Source organism: Cynara cardunculus, assembly GCF_001531365.2.
Source record: "Cynara cardunculus var. scolymus isolate 2C chromosome LG 7, CcrdV1, whole genome shotgun sequence".
Classification (NCBI taxonomy): domain Eukaryota; kingdom Viridiplantae; phylum Streptophyta; class Magnoliopsida; order Asterales; family Asteraceae; genus Cynara; species Cynara cardunculus.
In genome coordinates this window covers 258,897-280,885 of record NC_037534.1, presented here as the reverse complement: position 1 = coordinate 280,885, position 21,989 = coordinate 258,897, and the positions used below count along the sequence as shown (strand labels likewise).

General features: G+C 37.2%; 4 protein-coding genes across 8 annotated transcripts; 3 read left to right on the top strand and 1 right to left on the bottom strand.

Moving 5' to 3' along the window:
• Positions 1 to 606: 606 nt before the first annotated feature.
• LOC112515908 (probable carboxylesterase 16) lies at positions 607 to 4,842 on the bottom strand. The gene is made up of 2 exons (XM_025122878.1): positions 3,808 to 4,842; positions 607 to 1,467 (listed from the first exon to the last, which is right to left on the bottom strand). Exons 1-2 carry the CDS (start codon positions 4,641 to 4,643, stop codon positions 927 to 929), a joined length of 1,377 nt encoding a protein of 458 aa, XP_024978646.1. The 5' UTR covers positions 4,644 to 4,842; the 3' UTR covers positions 607 to 926.
• An 875-nt stretch (positions 4,843 to 5,717) lies between these two features.
• Positions 5,718 to 10,632, top strand: LOC112515909 (plant UBX domain-containing protein 1-like). Its single transcript, XM_025122879.1, has 7 exons — positions 5,718 to 5,852; positions 7,417 to 7,519; positions 7,617 to 7,685; positions 8,741 to 8,808; positions 8,934 to 9,063; positions 9,351 to 9,455; positions 10,292 to 10,632. Exons 1-7 carry the CDS (start codon positions 5,775 to 5,777, stop codon positions 10,483 to 10,485), a joined length of 747 nt encoding a protein of 248 aa, XP_024978647.1. The 5' UTR covers positions 5,718 to 5,774; the 3' UTR covers positions 10,486 to 10,632.
• Positions 10,633 to 12,391: 1,759 nt separating this feature from the next.
• On the top strand, positions 12,392 to 18,127 carry LOC112515614 (glucose-6-phosphate 1-dehydrogenase, cytoplasmic-like). The gene is made up of 14 exons (XM_025122515.1): positions 12,392 to 12,726; positions 13,033 to 13,099; positions 13,195 to 13,372; positions 13,974 to 14,131; positions 14,213 to 14,281; positions 15,223 to 15,281; positions 15,460 to 15,496; positions 15,824 to 15,895; positions 16,278 to 16,425; positions 16,506 to 16,601; positions 17,366 to 17,436; positions 17,558 to 17,673; positions 17,790 to 17,835; positions 17,951 to 18,127. The coding sequence occupies exons 1-14, from the start codon at positions 12,524 to 12,526 to the stop codon at positions 18,125 to 18,127; spliced, it is 1,497 nt and encodes a 498-aa protein (XP_024978283.1). The 5' UTR covers positions 12,392 to 12,523.
• Positions 18,128 to 18,672: 545 nt separating this feature from the next.
• On the top strand, positions 18,673 to 21,215 carry LOC112516006 (trihelix transcription factor GT-1-like). 5 transcript variants are annotated; one of them, XM_025123013.1, is made up of 6 exons: positions 18,673 to 19,296; positions 19,563 to 19,601; positions 20,077 to 20,079; positions 20,155 to 20,268; positions 20,549 to 20,773; positions 20,849 to 21,215. In XM_025123013.1, exons 1-6 carry the CDS (start codon positions 18,744 to 18,746, stop codon positions 21,061 to 21,063), a joined length of 1,149 nt encoding a protein of 382 aa, XP_024978781.1. In that variant the 5' UTR covers positions 18,673 to 18,743; the 3' UTR covers positions 21,064 to 21,215. The 5 variants fall into 5 exon arrangements, with proteins under 5 accessions (XP_024978781.1, XP_024978783.1, XP_024978782.1 ...); XM_025123015.1 differs by lacking the exon at positions 20,077 to 20,079 and having other exon boundaries at positions 18,674 to 19,296; positions 20,209 to 20,268; XM_025123014.1 differs by lacking the exon at positions 20,077 to 20,079 and having other exon boundaries at positions 18,674 to 19,296.
• Positions 21,216 to 21,989: the final 774 nt, after the last annotated feature.

Genomic DNA, 21,989 nt, shown 5'->3' with positions numbered 1-21,989 from the left:
TTTGAACTACAAAGTACGGGAGATTTAGAGAGTCGACGGCTACTTCGATCCGTATTCTTTTCGTATCTTGTCTGTGAGATTAATGAAGTTTTGTTTGTTTTAAGGAACAAAATGCATCAAAAATAAAGGAAAGTTGTCATGTTTCGAAATTGTCCTGTTTAATGTAACATCTTTAATGATGTGGATGTGACGTTTCTCATCCATAAGTCATCAGTGAAAATGTTACAAGGTCAATAATTCTTTGACATGATTACTACTTATAACATCTTAAACAAGTATATTATTTTAAAAAATTTATAGAAAGAGTTGTGTAAAATAGATAAAGAAAAGGGAGATAGAATGAAAGAAATCTCTAAATATAAAGATTTGAGTTAAGCAAGCAGCAGCAGGTGCACTGAACCCACATTCTCTGAAGACTATGATGAGCCCCCAAAGAAGAAAACAGTTCAGAGCCCAATATGACGATTCACAGGGTTTACTTAATTTGCCCAACACCAAACCAGATGTTTTCCTCTGAATGGAACTATTAAGATTTACGAGGTTATAAAACAACCCTAAGAAACTTAAATACGAAACTTTCTTGAGTTGAAACATAAAGAGTAAACACAAGTGGACAGAGTCATTTGATATATATATATATATATATATAACCCATCATCAGAACAAATGTTACAATACTGTTACAAGGGATTGAAAATCTGCAGGATTTTTAGAGCACTGAGGATCTATCAACTCGACTATACTCAAGCAAATCGTCTTAATTCCATCATACAAAAGCACAACTAAACCACCACAGATCCTGAAGGAGGTCTTTTTGGTCATGCTCGATATACATATCTCCCAGATAGCAAAGCCAATTTGCGCCTCTATGTATATGTATATATCCCTTCCCTCAAAATTGCATTTGCTATATGATTTCAGTTTTGCTAATATGAGAACTCATGACCTCTAAGTGAGATGTATTTCTTGACCCAAATGGCAATGTCTTCTGCACAGGCATGTGCTTCAGGTGTCCTAAGAAGCATGTCAAGAGTTGCAAATTCATGAACACAGTCCTTGTAATCCAGAACCGGTGCATCAACGTTCACCTTTTTAAGCTCCTGGGCATAAGCAATTGCACGATCCCTCATCCAATCATGTTGTCCTACAACGGTCAATGTAGGGGGCATCCGTTTCAGAGGGGGGCCACCTCGGTTAGGAATCAGGGGATTGGCTGCAGGATGGTCCAGGTTGAACTCTTCCTCTGGGAGGAATAGTTTCCATGCAAGTATGCTCATAGATTTATCGAAGAAATAAGAATTTGATAGTTTTATCTCAGAATGTGTGGGAGTGTTTCCGATGAAGAAGGGATACATCAAAACCTGGGCCACTACCTTAAGTGGGTCCAGTAGTTTACCAGCTTCGACTGATTTGCGAGCCACGTAATCAGCAATGTTTGCACCACAACTCGCACCAAGAAGAACGCATCTGTTTCAGTGTCATCAAGTTTGGTTACACACAAAACATCTAAGTATTTAACAAACCAAATATACACTAGAAAAAAAAAACTTCCATATACACATGCATTCTTTTGCCATATCTTCTAAATACAATTGGAGGAAAGCAAGTAAATAGAACAATTTGATGTTTCTCGAGGGTGTGTTTGCTAGGCAGACAAGACTGGACAGGATAGATGAGAATAAGGTAGATGGGTGGAAAAAAGTGTGCAAGGTTTATGTTTTTAATTTGACGTGGGTACTTTAGTAATTTACTTGTCGAATTCTCCATGATTTTGTTTCACCTCAGTCCAGTCCTGTCCCAGTAAAAGTCGCACCAAAAAGTGGGATAAGTTTGGTTCTGTTCTGTCCTGTCCCGATTACCAAGCGCACCCCGAGGAACAATTATATGGAGTACGTTAAGTAAGTTGAAAATCTTCCAGTAATGTGAAGCATTTGGTTTTAAGCTAGCTTATGTGACTCTTTTAACTCTCCCAAGTTAGTAGCCTAATTCCGGCTCTTCATACTTCCACTCCTTAGAGCAAAAAGGATCAAATTTCTGTGAAAGGCAACCATGGTGCACCAGGCTCCTCAACTTTGTGAGGGCCGTGGAGGAAAGTCTTTGTATACAACCTTGTCCTTAACCTTGCATTTAACAAAGAGCCTGCTTCCACGAGTCAGATTCAAACCGAAGGGTGCCTCTTATAGGTGACCCCAAGGCTCACCCCTAATTCCCATGACAAATCCTGATACATTGTTCATCAAGAACTGAAATCCCTGTCAGCCATGCAAGAACTTCATTTAAAGGATTTAATGTTAAGTAGAAAAACAATCACACGATATCCTGCCCCTGGTTGTTACCATTAAATTTATATTTTTTTTATTTGGTATTTTAAATTTAGAATAATTGCTTGGAACCAATTTAAAATCATTGCTTATGGCTACTAAATTGATTAAACTTCCAACATCACCTTCAATGCGAGCTCATGCAATAAAGGAGATGAAAAATTACACCAATAAATTGTTTTTCATAAACTTCATACATATCTTAAGTTCACCAAGACTACGTGGCTTTGCAAGGATCAGGGAGGGACGTCTTTGTGCGCATTCTTGTTCTCGCAGTTAGCAAAGAGACTTCACAAATTAGTCAGGAGAATCCTATATGAATAATGCCTTGAATAGCCAACCGCAACTATGTGGAAGTCCATAAGCACCACATTGACTAAGGGCATGTTTACTGACACTTATCACCTCTTACCAGGTAAATAGTGCTAACCCGGTAAGAATAATGTTGTTTACTCACACCCTCTGACCCACAATGTTGCTGACTGAGATGTTTTCCCGATAAGGATCAAGAGCCTCACCTATTCGGTTAGCGCTTACACGATTTGTGTTGGTAAACCACCCCTAAATATGTAGGATGTGAGGTTTTTAGGTGTCCTATGGCTCTAATTGGCATAACCGACAGAGCATCAGAGAGCAATTGGGCTGAGGGTTGTACCATACACTAAACACAGTTAAAAATGCAAATCTCTAGCGTCAATATTATAACTCTGGTAATACTATGAAAGTCAAGGCACGAGATGTGCCAATAATTCCAATTGTACTATAATGAACACAGTGGTGGGTATTGAAATGATATCACCTTAGACACTCGTTAAGAAGTTCACCTTCTTGATTCTTACAACCACTGAGCTCTTGGGAGGGATCTGTTATGTGTGGTGTCCCATTGTCATACCATTTTTTGGCAAAAGAATAGAAACTTTATTGTATCTAAATGGGGTGTTTGCTTGGAGATAGATATGGATTATGGAGATACCATGAGGGTTGTTATGTTTTAGTCCTATTCAAGGAGGCTTTTCAGAGAACTTGCAGCCCTAGATTACGAGACTACTTCCAAAACTCAGAGCCATGTTTCTGACCTCGCTAGAAAGAGAATTAAATCAAGTCTCAATTGTGCTAAGCTTTTAATTCTCACAAATGGTAGTCGGTTCAGTGACAGCGTTTGTTATAATCAATGATAATTTCCTATACAATATTGTCCATGCGTTCTTCAGCATATTCATAACAAACTTTTCGCATTAATCCTTTGATTCTTATCTTTTTGGATCAGCAACCATCTACACTCCCTACAAATCCTACATTGATTTCTGCAGCCATTCAAGGCCCTCTTCAACATCATACAAAATTGATAGCTATTTCGGGTTACATGAGCAATGTGCAAATGTTAGTAAAATGAGGAAAATAAAGCATGGATTCTTATTTGATGACCTATAAGTGATAACTGAATAATCAACTATTAGCTAGGAGGTGATGGGTATTGGGAAGCTACCTAGATGGATCTCCATGTGCAGCTAGCCAAGGCTCCACCAAAGAAGCCCCAAAAGCATCTGCAATATGAACATCTGACTTTTTGGAATCAAGCGTTGTCCCTAAGGACTTGCTACATTCCGCCAAATTTGCCTGCTTAGCCAGCCAATGCAACACTTTCATCCCATCCTCAAAGGCAGTCGGATATCGATTCTCAGGCGCAAGCCTGTACCCAACAGCCACGACAATCACATCACACATTTTAGCAATCCTCCGACAAAAGAAGTCGTTAGCTACCGAATCACAGCTTCCTGCCACAAACCCTCCTCCATGAAACTGAACCATCAGAGGCAGTTTCCGGCATTTACGAGTGAACGGAGAATAGCCTCTGTAAACACCATTCTCTGATTTCACACCCATATCGTCCTTACTAAAACCATCACAATAACTACTCCTCCGATTGCTTGGAGCCGGTGCAACATTGGATGCTTCAGCGGAACCGTAACTATTACGCCGAGGAGTGCGATTACTGGAATTGCTAGGAAAGGATCTGGATTCAAGTTTGGATCTCTTGGCCGTAACCCTGTCAGCATCGGAATCTGGATAGACGAGACACGTGTCGGGGAGGAAGATACGGATGGAGAGACACGAAGAAGGATCTATGTGGATGTCTTTGGTAGCAACGCCGTCGGTAAATGAAGGATTTGCAGCGGCGATGGTCTCTTCAGGCCGAGATGTAACGCCAAAAGAAGCATTGTCATCGTGTAAATTATTAGGGTTCTGGATTCGATTCTGCAACCGTCGCTTCAATATCAGTTTGAAGAACACACTGTATAATTTCACAGCAACGCTTGGCATTTCTCTTCTTCTTCAACACACACACACACACACACTTGCTCTCTATCTCGATCCCTATTTGCTCCAACAAATCCTCTAGTTGATCCCCCTCTCTATGGGTTTTAAGATGAATTCAGCACAAATGAAACAATGTGAAGAGATTTATCACATCGAATTAAGATTTGTTTTAGATGTTTCGTGATGAATCCCCTCACCAATGGAATGCTTCTTCAATGGCGGATGTTCATGTAGAGGAGAGATAGAGAGAGGGCGAAATGATGGTGCCAGGGGCGCACACACACATTTGCGCTGTGTTCTATTTTGATTTGGCATTTTTTAGGAATTCTTTTTCTTTAGAGGAAATTGTAAATTTAGTCCCTGTGGTTATACAAACAAACATTACGGATTAGGTTCCTTAAATAAAAATTATTGTTATTATTATTATATATATATATATATATATTGTTATTGGTTAGTAGAAATTAATATGATAGTATTATTATACTTGTAATCATTTAATTTGAGGGACTTAATCTGTAAGTTTCTGACAAGCACAGGGACAAAATCTGTAATCTACTATTTCCTTCAAATTCAATTTGGCGAGTGAGATAGGGTAGTCATAGCCTACACCTACACCTACACCTACACCTACAGAATGTGATACTGATAAAATAGGCCGCAAGTCTTGGTTCACGCTTTACGTGTGTATGTGTGTGTTGAATTACCTTTATTTCAGATGGACTCCTCCCAACAATCATATTTATAGCATTTTTCAACCTTTACCATATATTTTATTTTAAATTTTTTAAAAAGAAATTTAACATACTTATTTTAATACAACTTTTATTACTTTTTCATGCATAAATTCAAACCAAAAATATCTTTAACTAATTAAAATTAAAACATTACAGGTCTAATAATTTTTTATTTTTGAAATGAAAGATTTGTTAAAATTAAATCATGGGCACCAAAAAAAGCCCTTTGGATCGGTAACATCACCAAGCCCTGTTGTTGACTATAAAAGCCCAGACGGCCCAAAACCAGATAGATGTCATGTCCCTCACGCTTACGCCAACGCCAAGCTATAGATAGATCATGTGACGCAATCGATAGACAGAGAGCCGAGGATTTTGGGTTTTGATTGGATCGCCGATGTTAGCGGATTCTCTTCCAGCTCTAAAGCGAAGAAGATTCGCCATTGCTGATCCTATGGAAGCTCAAGTTGCTACGGTACTATTCTTTTTCACTTTTACTTTGATTGGATTGGATTGTATTACGTCGGCGTTTTTGTGTTAATTGCGTCATTTTTTTATCATATGCTTTCACAAGTCTTAAATTACTTATACGGATGCGTTGTGTTGTTTATCCACTCGATCGAATATTGGAACTGCTCTACTTTTTCATTACCGATTTCAATTGAACATGATAGGATGTTTCTTAATGGGGATTTTGTGCTTGTCTTTACAAACGGGATGTACTGGTGATATTACTTCCATCACCAACGATGTTCCAGGGAGACTCAAACACACAAATGTAGTACCCCAAAAACAGAATAGTTTTTGCAACCACGAATCCATCGAATGTGCTGAATAGGTTTGTATTGTAAGCAAACACTGTAGGTAAACAACAATAATGCATCACCATAAAGCAAGCAAGAGACAGGAGAACCCTGAGATTTGTACCCAAAAAGGGGAAAAACTTTTCCTCGCCGTCTTAGGCATTACATTACACCAATCCAAATAAAACCAAACAAACCTGGAATATCTCGCTCTACCCCTAAAAAGTAGAGCGGCTGTTTCTGTGAGGACACCCGATTTGTGCAAATGTGTCAGTGAAATAGTGAAGACAAGGACATCTATATATATATATATATATAGAGGAGCGATCAAATGAAAACCACTTGTGAAATTTTTTCATGAAATTGTTAATCTTGTGAAATTGTTTCATATAATACTTTTTTTATGAAGTTGTTTCATATGTGGTTATGTACTACTTAATGAAATTTTAATGAAACTGTTTCATGTATTTCTCTAAAATTAAAATAATGAAGATGATAATATCCATGATTAACACCCTCCACAATAAAAATGGTTAATCAACTTCTCATAATTACAAAAAAAATAAACAAAATGAAAAATTATGATTGGTTGAATGAGGTTTTCACGGTGTTTACAAATTGAGTGGTTTTTATTTGAATCCACCCCAATATATATATATATATATATATATCAAGTAAGACAACACACACAAACCCTCCATCTAACCCAGGTCTCTGGTATCTGATACCCTAACTTGCAACTTTCTAAACCTCCCCCTGTCCTACCCTCGCCCTCCCTAACTCTCTACTTCCTATCTACACCGGCTACAAGTCCCTACCTTGAATCTACTACCCTTGTCTTGCTTCCCACGAACTCAATGAGATGTCATGTCCTTGGAAATGTCTAAAGTTGTCATGTCCAACCTCAATTGCTTAATTGTTTTATGTCTTGTGTAATTGGTAAAAATTTGCTATTTGAAAACACAACTGATGTTACTTCATAAAAAAGATGTTTGTTTGAAACACGATCTAGCTCTTCTCCCAGGGGGAATTCATATGTAGTTTTGAGCTGCTAAAATTTTTATATACAATCAATTGAAGACAAAAAGAAGAATAAACTAATAAAGAAGTGGGAAATGGGAACAAACCAGTGCTAAAGGTTTTATCTATCATATGTTGGATTTACTCTTCTTTGATTTTGGAAAGCCTGACGTTTTGCACTGATGACACCATTTGTTGATAATTCTGGCAATTCAGGAAAAGCTTGCTGCTGCAAAGCAAAATTATGGGAGAGAAATCCATGTATTTGAGACAACAACTGCAACAATATCTCGAACATCAAATGATGCCTCAGACGGTGGTAGGAACTTCACTTGTCCTGTAACTAAGAAGTAATCAAGTGTGTGCATAGTTCATTATGTGATTTAATGTGAAAGTGTAATTTGTTATTTGGACAGAGGAACCAGATGACCAACTGGAATTCACCACAGAAGATTATTATCGCGTCTTGTCTACCAAAAAGGAAGGTGAGGATATGTATATAATTGTTCTATTGGGAGGGTTTATTTTATTCCATCCATGGATTTCTGTCTTCTTCTTTAGTCTTTTTGTGGGTTGGGGCTTTGGGAATGTAAGGACTATGGAATGACCTTTTTTATGCCATGGTAAAATTAATTTTCAGTGGGAATGTGGGATAATTTATTAGTTCACTGGAATACATTAGATGATCTAAATGTTGCAGGGAGTAGAGCATGTAAGTGCGTATGTGTGTGTGTGTGTGTATATATATATATATAAAGGTAGGTTCGTATGAGAATGGTACATATTTAAGAAAATAAGAGAATGGCCAAATTACATACAAAATCACATGTACATTAACGGGAAAAAAAGGGGGCACATGCGACTTCTCTGGCAACCTGAGGTCGCAGGGAAAGTCGCGGGAATCACATGATTTTATTTGTGATGTTAGTGTAAAATCACACATGATTCGGCCATTCTCTTATTTTCCTAAATAGGTACCATTCTGGTATGAACCTGCCTCTCTCTCTCTCTATATATATGTATATATTACAGTGCTAAAACTTTGGTAACCCGCAATTTATCCGGGCACTGCTTGTCATGTCCTAATAAGTTGTGGGTCTTATGGAAACAACCTATCTACCCGACCCTACCTCTGCATGGCATTTATCAGGTTTGTTTGGTTTGTTTTGTTCATCCGTGGCTCTTTGATATCAGAAGGTTAAGTATTTATAATACAAACATAGAATGTTCTTTCTCCCTCCACTCTCAAAACAAGTCTCAATATTGCTAAAAGGATTACTTGTCTGGATGATTCCATGTTTCAAGGCACTCAAATTAACCTTTTTTTTAGGAAGGATGGCATGATTTTGTTAGAGATAATAAATTGATAATAAATCAAATGGGAAGATTATAAACGTGTTGTTGGAAGTCTGAATATGGGAACTTGGTCTTATTCCAAAACAGACGAAATAATATCACAATGCATCTTTTTGTAAAAGTAATCATTGATGTTGTAAAGTTTGTTGTCATTATGTAAATCATTATATGTAATCTTGAGCAGATAAATATTTGAAAACCAAGAAAATTCGAGACGCAGAAGCAGCAGCAAGTAGATCAAGGATTACCAAGGTAAATGTTTGACTTGATCTGGGGAGCAACTTTTATCTCATGGAATTTTAGGCTTCAGATTATCGATTTTTGGTATGGTTGACTGCTGTAGCTTGTATTTTTCATAACTCCATTTATTTATACAGGCTGTGGTTCGTGTAAGGTTCCCAGATAACCACACATTGGAAGCCACATTCCATCCATCAGAGACGATGCAAAGCTTAGTTGATCTTCTTGTGAAAGTTATGGCTCGACCAGACCTCCCTTTCTATATATGTGAGCACACAATAGCTAAATACAGTTATACTAGCATAACCAATGAAGCTATCCTCAAATCTGAGAAGTATACATTATATAAAAGAGTAAATACTTTTTTTTGGCAGAAAGGGACGGAACCACCCTCAAAAGAGTATTTACTTGACGAGCCATCTCACATCACCTTTGCTAGATGAAGCTTTTTAATTTTTTTTTCCTTTGAACATCATATAATCTGGATGTAGAAGATTAGATGTTAATGGTGAATACAAAAGAATATTTATGGGTCTTCTTGGCAAATTTTCTAGATACTGTTCCTCCCAAGAAGCAAATAAAGGACATGTCTCAGGACTTCTATTCTGCTGGTTTCGCTCCTGGTGCGATCGTCTATTTTTCGTATGATCTACCACAAGGTTGGTTATTGTTGCACTCATTTACGGATAGTATCTTGTCATTTTATAATCAATCTTATCATGTTTCTTTGCCTAGGCTTTACAACTGTCGGGTTTTCTGTGGGTAGAGGCGGATCTAGAAAGAATTTCAAGCGGGGTCACAAAATAGTTGGCATAGTATAGAATAAATCAATAATTATTTATAAAAAATACGGTTTCATTAAAAATGATAAAAAGTGGGTTTTTGCAATGTACAAGTGGTTTTTTGATTTTTTTCCCTTATGATGTTATTACCAAAAAGTTAAAGGAGAACCAAAAGGATTCGTACTAGCAACCTATAATGCCACTACCATTGACACTACCAGTAGGCAGTAGGATGCAGTCACTTTTTATAAACTTCAGGGAGCACACGTCAATTTAAAGCAGGTGCACATTTAAGACCCTTAAAAAATTTCAACTATGTCAGAGTTGAACGCAAGTTTTTTTTAGAGATTTTAACTATTGATTCTCTTAGTTTAAAGAAATTATGGAGAATATGATGGAGATGCTCTAACAGCCCTGCGATGGATGGAGGGTTGAGTGCTTTTGATCACTTTTTCCATGTTTCAATAGTCCTTTTTTTCTTTTCTGCTGCTTACTATTTATTAGTCTTTGGTTTTTCTTTCTTTTTCGCTCACATTTTTACACAAGTTGGGGCCTTTATGAAAACAACCGCTCTATATTTTGGGGCAGATGACATATCTGCGTACTTCCCACCCTTCTACTCTACCTTTTGGTGTTACTTTACTGAGGGGAGTTTTAAAATATTCGATAACCAATCCGAAAATTTCCATAATGGTGTGTTTTTGTATGTCCAGTTGATGATAATATTGGAGCAGCAGGGCCCTTTCTTAAAGAGGATGTCATGTCTTTAAAAGGTCTAGAACTCATACTTGAACAGAAACCCGAACCTGATCACTCTGCTCCTGAACCTTCGGTGGCTGCAGCCCCTGCGGCTCGAAAATCTGCTGCCGAGAAGAAGATGGTCAAGCCAAAGTGGTTGAAAATGTGACATCTTGGAGAGAGAAATACCGGTTAAAATTGTTTTTTTTTTTAATTCTCAGTTCTTGTTCATATTTGTTCAGAATGCTTTATGTACTTGGGGTATATGTTTGTATGTTTACTGTTTTCTAGTATTGGTTCTGCTCTTGGCTTTCTTTTATAACTTTTTGAAGCACGCGGTTCTTCACCAAAATCCTCTTGAAAACATTTTTCTAAAAGCTTGGGATCTTCGTGAAAAAAACCGAAAGGGGTTATTTACTAAATGCTTACCGGGTAAACGCTTATCAGTAAGAATTACCTTGTTGGTAAGATTCTCGTGAGCAAGGGGTTTACGGTTTGTGATCATCGGGTTTGGTTTATCGGCTCTCTTGTTGGTACCATTTAAGGGGACCAAAAGAGTTGAAACATAAGAGATAAGCCAACGGTTGCACCAACCACCCCAGCAGGGGGAGGGGGTGGGGTTGTTTAGAGTATTTGTAACATATTCTCTAAAATGGTGATTTTGGAGATTTTTGTTCTAATAAATTCCCCAAACTCTTGTCTAAAATGAAGAAAGTAGACTAGGAAATAGAGGGTGAAATTCTCTTTTACATTGGGCATTTTTAATTGGGGCTAACACCTACCTACCTTTACTACATAGAGTATAAAACTTACATGTTTTCTCATTACTCATCGTTACTAACCCTCACAACACAAAACCTAAACACACTCTTAAACATTGATAGCCATTTCCCCATAAAAAGTTACGAAAGTAGGTAGTGCATAAAAACATTATATACAATAGTCTAAGCTTTATTAGCACTCAAATATTAAAAAAATAAATGAATTGGGCCGGTTAACAAAGGATCCCAAATAATGAACCTCTTAATCATAAGGATTGAACCGCAAGAGTTGTGGCATGCGTAGTAATTGAGATTCTGAGGCATGCGTTGGAATATCTCATCTGTGTATGATTCGATTCTAGACGTACACAACAATTGTGGTAACTGAGTTTATCACAGCTGATTTCTTACGGTTACAATATACCGAGATTAGTCCGCTTAGCCTAGCCTTGGACACTCTTCCAAAAAAATCACAGCAAGTGTTTGAACAAAAGAATTATTAGAGGGATCTAAAAATGAATATTATTTAAACTTCAGGGTTTAAAAATGCTAATTTTCTAATTTCTTTGAAATAAGTTACTATTAGCTATATGTCATATGTCCAAAACAATATATACCGGCATACCGCACACAGGCGTCGTTTCCGGCAGCTGGAGGAAGAACGTTCGGCCATCACTTTATAGCTGTTGGTCGGAAAACAACACTAATTCCGATCAGAGTTCTAACAATTTCAATTCGTTAAACCTATCATCTAATCAACATTTAACAACGATAGCAGATATCAGGCAATGTCTCGCAAATTTACAGATTATCGATCCCAATTCTGATGATTATGTTAATCTTCATTTGAAACTTCGTGTTTAGGTATATTAATGATGCCGAGAAATAATGTTTTTAGATTTGAACTGTTTTGTTTGGATCTGTTGTTTTTTTTGGGTAAAATTTCAGTACATTTCTCTCCTACCACTTTGTACAGTTTAGAGTGCATGCCATTATATTGGGTCTATATAAGTGTTTATTGTTATTAACTGATGTTTGCAGAAGAAAAGGTATATTGTCTATGCTAACTGATAGTTTTAGTTTATCACTGTTTATGGTTTAATCTGATTGGTGAAATTGATTTGTGTTTTTTGATTGCTAAGTGATAAAAATTTCGTTGGAATTGTTGTTTGGATCTGTTTGAACATTTAGAACACACATATTACTTAACACCTCGTACGGTTTAGCTTGCATGCTCTTTCCTCGATTTGCTTTCGTTTTTATCCGTTTTTCTAATATTATGGTTTCATCATTGAGGAAGTAACAGTTGGGTATTGTTATGAAATATGAACAATGTTTCTTATATCTAGTTTGTTTGTTGTTTTTTTTTTGCAATCTGTTTACTGGAATAAGGTATAATCAAGCGTTATATAGGAATTGAGACTAGTTCATCTACCAAGATTAAGGATGGAGTCGAGTGATTCTAAACCAGAAACCGGGTGTCTTTCGATCATCGTGCTTGGGGCTTCTGGTGATCTTGCCAAGAAAAAGACTTTCCCTGCACTCTTTCATCTCCATCGTCAGGGATTTTTTGAATCACATGATGTGCATATTTTTGGCTACGCCAGGAGCAAAATGTCAGATGATGAAGTGAGGAACCGCCTTCGTGGGTTAGTTTTTCACTGTTGTTTCATTGTCTTTCGTGATACCTAGCAGATGTGTAGTAGTGCATATAATCCAATATAGGGTGGTCTGCATTTTGGTCAACTTATCTCAGATGACGTGTTTTTATCTTAATTCTGCTTTACTATGCTGTTGTAATTCATTCTAGTTTGTTTTTCATTTTCTATCCGTCATTGTGACTTCGGAGGTTAGATACATCGAATTTGACCTGGACCTTTTCTTAGTAATTCGATCAATTAATTAATTAGTGTTTTGAAACCAACGATGTTCACTTTTCAAGTCATTGGCTGCAGATACCTGACACCATGTCAAGGTTGTGAGATAATACGCGAGGAAGATGCATCAAAGTTTATGGGATTGGTAGGCATGGAACTTGCCTTCTTTTTGTTATGTTGTCAGTTTTAGGACTTTCGAGTAGCCACATGCCCTGTCTTGAATCGTGGATACTTGTGTAGATCAAATATGTGAGTGGACCTTATGATGCCGAGGAGGGATTTCTGTTGTTGGACAAGGAAATATCTGCCATAGAAGACAAAACAGAAAGATCATCCAGGAGACTCTTCTACTTTGCTCTTCCTCCATCTGTATATCCAACTGTCTGCAAAATGATAAAAAGTTGCTGTATGAGCAAATGTATGCATCCTACTCATATTCGGTAGCAGCAGTAGTTCATAGTTGATATCGTGAAGGTTAATTATAACTTTAGCACTTCCAGGATGCAATATGAGACCAATTACAGAGGATTGCAGTGCCACAAACACATTTTTTTAAAGATTTAGATGACATTCTAGAATACAGTGATAGATTGACTAAAAGTAACTATTCAAATGCCTCATTCCTTGCTATAAACTAATTCAATATGATAGTTTGTGTTTCTCTATGTGAAAGATCCATGGCAAGCTTGTAAACTCTCAAACTTATCTAATTTGTGACTGCCCATAGAGCTAGCAGTAATCCTGTGTGACTGAATGTCAAGACTTCAATTCCGAATAAAAGTCTCTCTGCAACATGCAAGGAATATATTATGTGCGAAGACTTTCCTCCCCACCTCTCGCAAAGCCGAGAAATCTTTTTTCCAAAAAAAAAAAGCCGAGAAACCTTCGTGTACTGCGGTGCCTTTTCCTTAATCTCGTGTTCTTGGGGATAATCTGGAAGAAAAATGTGAACTTCTGCAGAGTGTAATTGTAGGTCTTCATTTCTTAAACTTATGAAGGTCATCTTGTTATTTCTCCAGCTGATAAGGGTGGTTGGACTCGAATTGTCGTTGAGAAGCCTTTTGGCAGGGACCTGGATTCAGCTGAAGCACTGAGCACCCAGATAGGAGAGTTATTTGATGAATCACAGATATACCGTATCGATCATTATTTGGGGAAGGAGTTGGTGCAGAATTTGGTAATGAAAGCAATTGGAACTATCTAATGTTTCATTGTTAGCTTCTTAAATGTTACTCCACTAATTGTTTTGAAAATGCAGCTGGTACTTCGTTTTGCGAATCGCTTATTCATGCCACTGTGGAACCATGACAACATTTCAAATGTACAGGTGAGGACTCTACTTGAACTTTATTAGTTCAATATACTATCTATTTGACTATATATTACTCTTTGATCTGTGGCTATAATGCTTAATTGCTATGTTATCTGCTACTTCATGCATATGCTTATGCTAAAATCTTGGCATGTAACCCACTCTTATCTTTGTTCTTCTTTGGTGGTACCCTTGTATGAATCGTTATAATATTGTGTAGATACTCCTTCATTTGAAATTATTGTTGTCTTTTATCTCAGCACTTTATAGCACATCCATTATTTCTTGCTCAAAGTATGTTGAGTTTCACTTTTGAGGACTTCTTTCTGAACCAAATTGTGCAGTAGCTAAGGCCAACAAGGTGCACAAAGGCTCCTCTGCTTTGCAAATGTTGGCAGTATTATATTTGTAGGCAACCTGACTCCTGAGTTTTAGCAAAGAGAGGAAGTTTCCATGACTTTAAGCCATGACCTTCTGGTCATACAGGAATTACATTGCTTCATACTCCGAAGGCTGGCTATAAACTGTTTCAATTCCAGTTAAAGCTACTCCTTAGACAGTAAAAGAAAGCAGTTTTTCTGTTTCATTTAGAAATTATCATTTGAAAAGGCTGCATTTTTCCCTTGAAATCTGTTGACATCAGAAAGCAAGAATCAATAATAGAAGCCTAGCAACCCCATGGATGTAACCATTTTTACTAAACCACCTATAGTTGTTTCTTTTTTCTCGTTCATGCTACTAGATTTGTATTTGTGTGTTGGTGATTACTGATCCTAACACAAACTGAAGCGTAGCTACATACTGCAAAATGTACTTTGTTTTTTTGTTTTTCAAAGCCTGCCTCATCTGCGTTAAAGACCAAGTTAAAGAATCTGACGATGGTTTTTGATAAATTGTCGATAACCTAAACTTCAGATGCTTATTTCTCTTATCTTATCTTCTCCTTTCCTTTCCAGATTGTATTTAAAGAAAATTTTGGAACTGAAGGCCGTGGTGGATATTTCGACCAATATGGGTACTATCTGTTGTTGCCCAAGACTTTGATACGAAGAATCGGGGTTTTCTTTGTTTAATCATTTTGCCCCAGCCATTCGACAAACTGGATCGTGTTTATTGTGTCATAAAAGCTCTTCCTTTGCTCTTGATGATTACCCTTGCAGTTATTGATATTTTGTTGTTGTTTTGTTTGTCAGAATTATTAGGGACATTCTTCAGAATCATTTACTACAGGTAAGAGGAAAATAACTGATACCTAGTATGGCAAACCTAAATATTACTATTACGTCGAACTTTTGTTTGCATATTCACATTTATTCAACAATAAAACATGGTACTTCACCAAATGGTCATTGGTTCAGCAGTACTTGGTTTACCGGTAGAGCCCAACCTCCTAGGACTAGGAGGTCAAGGGTTCAAACTTCACCAAAAGTGAGGAGTGTGCGTGGGTATTTACTGTATATAAATATTCTATATTTCAAAAAATACGACACTTCACTATACTTGATGTTATGAACCTATCTATCTCTTGGTGAATTTAGAATTTTGGTCCGAGTGCAGGTGCTTTGCCTGGTTGCAATGGAGAAACCTGTTTCTTTAAAGCCTGAGCATATTCGAGATGAGAAAGTGAAGGTGTATGATTTAAATTTCTATTTAAGCATGTACTGATTCCTTTTCCTCAAACAATTCATGTCATCATTTAATTGTGGCTACTTCACAAGCCATTAAGCGTGCTTTTGGTACACGGGACAAGACATAACAAAACCTCATTGTCCTAGTCATACCAAACACCAAACAGACGACTAGTCAGTCTAGTTCGATCCAATCCAGTCCCATCTCACCATCTGCATCCCAAACACACCCTAACATCCTTGCATGTTGCCATCCTGCGGTCAGCTGTCTAACTCATGGTGACCCATGTGGTATTAGAAATTTTCACGGAATAAATTGGCCAATTAAAGAGGGAACAAAGTTTATGTGCCCTGATAAACTTACTTTGTGATATGGATTTCAGGTTCTCCAATCTGTTCTCCCAATCAATGATGAAGAAGTCGTAATTGGACAATATGAAGGCTATAAGGATGATCCCACAGTTCCAAAAGATTCAAACACTCCCACCTTTGCAACCATGGTTATAAGAATTCACAATGAAAGATGGGAAGGTCACTGAATTTTTCTATTTCTGCTGAAGGCAGTGAATTAATAAGTTCTACCAATAACTTTGCAGAAATTCATGTTTCAGGTGTTCCCTTTATACTGAAGGCAGGGAAGTCACTAAATTCAAAAAAGGCTGAAATCAGAGTACAATTTAAGGATGTTCCTGGCGATATATTCAAGTGTATGCTATTAGCGCTTCTATAATATCGAATTAATTTCTAAAATCCTTTCCCCATGTTTTTTCCGCTTGCATGTTAAATTCAACATATCTGGGTACGCTTAGGGAAAAGACTAAGGGGCTGTTAGGTTGGTTTTCCATTAAGTTTTATATGGATAAAGCTGTCTGTGTGGATTGATTTGTCAATATAAATTGAGAGGTTTTTGTTTGGGAGGGTTTTTCCGTATGTGGTGAGGAGTGTGTTTTGTAATTGAGAAGGGCTTGTTTGGAAAAAACTTGACTTTCTACATAAGGCTTCCCCGTAGAAGCTTACTGGATAAGTCACTTTCTATCTTATTAAGCTACTACCAACCAGTCATGTATAGCTCACCGAATAAGTGGTGAATCTCATTAAACTCATTAAGCTGCTAACGAACAGACCCTAAGGGGCTGTTTACTACCTGCTTACCCCAGGTAAGAGGCGCTTACCCGGCCAGAGATGCTGTTGTTTACCATGCCCCTCTTACTGGTCCATGATGCTAACTGAGATGCTAACCGGGTAAGCTAAGGGAGGGACTTTTACTCACCAATGATCCAGTGGTGACCAGCCAACACTGTTACCTGGTTAGCGCTTACCCGATTTGTGTTGGTAAACGGCCCCTAAATCAGTCTGTAGAATTTGATTTAAACAACGTACTACACAACTTTTCTTCTAGAGGCTGTTATTGTTACTTGAATGATTTCAGAAATAATTTTGTAGGATATTAACCAATAATTCTTTATCTCAGCTAAGAAGCTAGGGAGGAATGAGTTTGTCATTCGACTGCAACCTTATGAGGCCATTTACATGAAGCTAACAGTAAGCATATACTTCTTTTTGGTAGACCCGGGAAATAGCAGGAGTTTTTCGTTGCGTCTTTTTGGCATATAATCTAGAAAGGTAAATATGTGGTAATTGCTTCATGTGATCTCAAACGTAGGTGAAGGAACCTGGACTTGAGATGAAAACTGCTCTGAGTGAACTAGATTTGTCATATCGTCAGCGGTATCAAGATGTTGTCATTCCAGAAGCATACGAGCGCCTGATTCTTGACACGTAGGTACCCTTGCCCCCCGAATTCATCAAATTTCATTTGAGAAGTTAAAATTTTATTTGTGTTTATATTTTATTTATGATGTTATTGATGACAAATGTGGGTGTTTGGTTTGCAGAATACGGGGTGATCAACAGCATTTTGTTCGTAGAGACGAGTTGAAGGTATAACTAACTAACTAACCCACTACTGTGTGTGTATATATATATATATATATATATATATATAAGTGCTTGTTGTATGGGATGATGATGATGAATGAATAAATGATGATATCAGGCAGCTTGGGAGATCTTCACCCCATACCTGCACAAAATAGACAAAAAGGAAGTGCATTCAGTTCCATACAAGGCAGGGAGCAGAGGTCCAGTGGAAGCAGATAAGTTGGCTGAAAAGGTGGGATACGTTCAAACCCATGGCTACGTATGGATCCCACCAACATTGAAACCATCTTAATTGCCTTGCAGAGATCTAATAAGGGTTTAAGGTCATAAATAGTTTGATGTATGCATTCTGGTATTTGCTATTCCTTCTCATACCCAATTAAGTTGTTATCTTTTTAAATAAATAAAAAAAGCAGCAATTCATTTGATGATGAACGTCTCAAATCAAATCAAACCATATATATTATGTATTTGTAGTTATGATGAATAAATTTCAACTAATAAACCCTCTTTTGATAATTATAAACACCTTTTTGTTTTTTTTTTTATCATCAAAAATGTAATATTATACATATATGAAATCTACTCTCACTCACTCAATCATTAAAATTAAAATTAAAATTAAAATTATGTTATATGCTCCTAACAACTAAATTATGAAAAAGGTATACAAAAAGAAAGATCATGTATTTTGGTCATTATGATGTCACCACAATTTACATTTAAATAAAAAACTAAAAGAATTTGTTGGCTTATAATTCCGAATTTATTACATTAATAAATTTCTAAATATGGCAAGTATTGTATAGAATAGATAATGGATTCCTGAGATCAGGATCAAGGAGGAGTCAAAGCTCTTCCACTCCACGTCTCTGCTTCTTTATCCACCACTTTCCAATTAGGGTTCAATGTATCTCTCCTCTGACAAACCTCGTTCCATCGATTTCTACAAAGAAGCCACCGCCGATAGAGCCATGTTAATTGAACCTGAACACCCACCCCACCCCCACCCACAACAGCCACAGCAACAACTCATGATTATGGCGGACAACAACAATAACACCAGCAGCGGCGACGATCACGAACTCAGAGCTCCCAAGAAAAGAGCCGAGACTTGGGTCCAGGAAGAGACTCGGATCCTGATTGGTCTCCGTCGTGAAGTCGACAGGTTCTTCAACACTTCCAAGTCCAATAAACATCTCTGGGAGCAGATCTCCTCCAAAATGAGGGATAAGGGTTTTGATCGTTCACCCACTATGTGTACTGACAAATGGAGAAATTTGCTCAAGGAGTTCAAGAAGGTCAAGCATAAAAACGGTAAAGGAAGTGGCGGTGCTACTAAAATGTTGTATTATAAGGATCTCGAAGAGTTGATTAGAGATAGAGCCAAGAATGGAACTTACAAGGCTACCTCTCCTACTTCTTCCAAGCTCGATTCATTCATTCAATTCTCTGATAAAGGTCAACTCTCCCTTCATCCACCTCTCCTTTGTGAATTGTTTTCTATCCGATATCAATTTAGGACAATTTTGCAAGAGCTTAACACCATACCTCCAAAATTTCTTCTGCTCCATTTGTGTATATAATACTTCTTTTACTTGCCGGTTTTTGCTACATTGTTGAAGTTCGAGGCTTATTCTTGAATAGCAGTTGCATACTTGCAAATCTTACTTGTTAGTAGTTAGAGTGAATGACTGAAAATGTAGTTTCTTGGTTGCTTATTGCAGGGCTAGAGGATGGGAGTATTCCATTTGGACCCATGGAAGGTAAATTGCTGTTCAATTCATTTGATTATGAAATTATGATTTGGGTTTATGTCTGTTTCTTTGTTGACCTAAATTACTGTCTATGGGATTAGCTTACCTATACGAAATGATGCATTGAGGTCATGGTGCCTACATTGGGATCTCTTGTAGAACATTACCCTAATTTTAGCTTCTATATTTTTCTGCGTATGCTCAAGATTGGGGATGGGAATGGTATGTACATGAAGTTGCATATTTCATCATAGTGTAATCATTAAATTGCAGATGATGATTATGAACCTTTTTTTAGTTTAGTTTTGACCCAAATCATGGTTATGCTAATTAAAGTTGGATGCATAAAAGTGTGCATCTGTCTACAAATTGAAAGTGAGGTAAACCTATTTGAAATCATTCTATAAGGCTCTAGTATATGCTTGTTAACAGAAAAGAAAATCCCAAATAATTTCAGGCATGTAATGTGCCTCTATATTGGCAGTTGGTACGTGTGATGCTTTCTTCTTTCTCGTGACTTGGTTCTTGTAAACTGTACTGTTAGCTAATGGCCGATCAACAGTCAACCTTGAAAGGCCTTTGGATAATGACGGTGATCCTCTTGCCATCACTACAGCTGAAGCAGTTGCTGCAAATGGAGTCCCCCCATGGAACTGGAGAGAAACCCCTGGAAATGGTACCAAAACCTATTTTGTATCCAATACAGAAATAAATCCGCAAACAATCCATGAAATTAAGTTGTACTTCCTCCATCCCAAAACAAGAATAGAAATTTCCCACTTTCCAATTCTACCCTTAATTATGAGATGGGGAAATTCATTACTCCCTCTATTATTAAGTGTAAAATTGTCATTTAGTTTGTTAAAAAGCGTAATGATATGGACATTTATTTTGGGACGGAGGAGGTTGTACATGATATTGGTAAATAGGCTTAATTTTTAGCATGCTTTATGCAGGTGGTGAAGGTCAGTCTTCTTATGGGAGGATCATAACAGTGAAGTGGGGAGAATACACGAGAAGGATTGGTATTGATGGATCGACAAAAGCAATAAAGGAGGCAATAAAATCTGCATTTGGGATACGATCTAAACGTGCATTTTGGTTGGAAGACGAAGATGGGGTGATCCGGGCACTAGACAGAAGCATGCCTGTGGGGAGTTATAATCTCCATTTAGATGAAGGTAAAGAAATCTTGAAAGTAAGAAAATCTTTGAATGCTGCTATTTGTCCCTCAATATGTGTGTATTAAAATGCAGGAGTGTCTATAAAAATTTGCCATTATGATGAATCTGGACGTATAGCTGTGCGTACTGAAGACAAAACGTTCTACACGGAGGAGCATTTACACGAGTTTCTGTCTCAGCGTGGGTTGTCGGGGTTAAGAGAGATAAACGGGTATAGAAGTTCTAACAATGTGGACGATTTACGTCTTGGTGCGGTCTACCAAGAGGTGAGATTACTGGGAGACTAGAATTTAGATGACACTCAGCAAAGTGACCGAAGATGTTGTTATCATGTGTTAATATTGTGGTGGCAAATCAGCAGTAGTTGTTATACTCCATTGGATCTCTAAGAATGTTGTCATTTTGTGTTGTGCATATTGAGGAGAGACTCTTTAACCTATTTTTTTGTATATTTGAAAGCTTGATTAGCTATGATGATGATGTTAAAGGTGGAGTTGTGGAAGGGGAATTTTCTTTTTTCTCGAGTGGTGTTGGAATTTGGACATTTTCTTGATAAGAAGGTGCCGTGGACATCCTTGCAGAATGAACGAAAGATTTTAGGTTAGACTTTGGTCGTTACCCAGAGAGTGACCCTGTACCCCTTTTCTTCTGGTACGACTTTGATGTTGGGGCGAATCTGTAAAGGTCCCAGTAGGGTAGGGTCCTGTGCATTTGCTAAACTTTGAGAGGATGTTATGAGATATTTGATAATATAAGGGATATTAACTAAAAAAAATCAACCAAAATATCGAAAAAAAGTCATTTGAAATCAATTAAAAAACTTGAAAATCCTTCTAAATCAAGCAAAAAAAACTTAAGAATATATTTTTTGGCTCACTCAATAACTGAGGATAGTAGGAGTCTGAGATCGAACCATATTATATGCATCTTGTTAAAAAGAACTTGTAAATTAAAATCAAATTTAAAAATGTTAAAAAATAGTTATAAATAAGCAAATAATAGATGTAGAATAAGTTACGATTTTTCTTCCCGTGGTTTGTTAATAATTTTCATTTCCGTCTCTATGGTAAAGAAAATGCGATTTTCGGCTTACAATTTATTGTTATTTTCGTCCTTAGACTAATTCCTACATTTAGCTCGTTTTTTTAAGGGGACCAAAATAGTAAATAAGTGTAAACCATAAGAACCAAATCAACAATACATTGTAAATCAT

Bases quoted from the DNA above. Each gene is read 5' to 3' on its own strand.
- LOC112515908 (XM_025122878.1), bottom strand. From the start codon at position 4,643: ATGCCAAGCGTTGCTGTGAAATTATACAGTGTGTTCTTCAAACTGATA. The intron at 1,468-3,807 runs GTAGCTTCCCAA...ACACTGAAACAG, and splicing joins GCACATGGAGATCCATCTAG to ATGCGTTCTTCTTGGTGCGA.
- LOC112515909 (XM_025122879.1), top strand. From the start codon at position 5,775: ATGTTAGCGGATTCTCTTCCAGCTCTAAAGCGAAGAAGATTCGCCATT. The intron at 7,686-8,740 runs GTGAGGATATGT...AATCTTGAGCAG, and splicing joins CTTGTCTACCAAAAAGGAAG to ATAAATATTTGAAAACCAAG. The intron at 9,064-9,350 runs GTGAGCACACAA...CAAATTTTCTAG, and splicing joins AGACCTCCCTTTCTATATAT to ATACTGTTCCTCCCAAGAAG.
- LOC112515614 (XM_025122515.1), top strand. From the start codon at position 12,524: ATGGAGTCGAGTGATTCTAAACCAGAAACCGGGTGTCTTTCGATCATC. The intron at 13,373-13,973 runs GTATGCATCCTA...TTATTTCTCCAG, and splicing joins AAGTTGCTGTATGAGCAAAT to CTGATAAGGGTGGTTGGACT. The intron at 16,426-16,505 runs GTCACTGAATTT...TTCATGTTTCAG, and splicing joins TCACAATGAAAGATGGGAAG to GTGTTCCCTTTATACTGAAG.
- LOC112516006 (XM_025123012.1), top strand. From the start codon at position 18,744: ATGTATCTCTCCTCTGACAAACCTCGTTCCATCGATTTCTACAAAGAA. The intron at 19,602-20,136 runs GTAAATTGCTGT...CTGTACTGTTAG, and splicing joins TCCATTTGGACCCATGGAAG to CTAATGGCCGATCAACAGTC. The intron at 20,774-20,848 runs GTAAAGAAATCT...ATTAAAATGCAG, and splicing joins TAATCTCCATTTAGATGAAG to GAGTGTCTATAAAAATTTGC.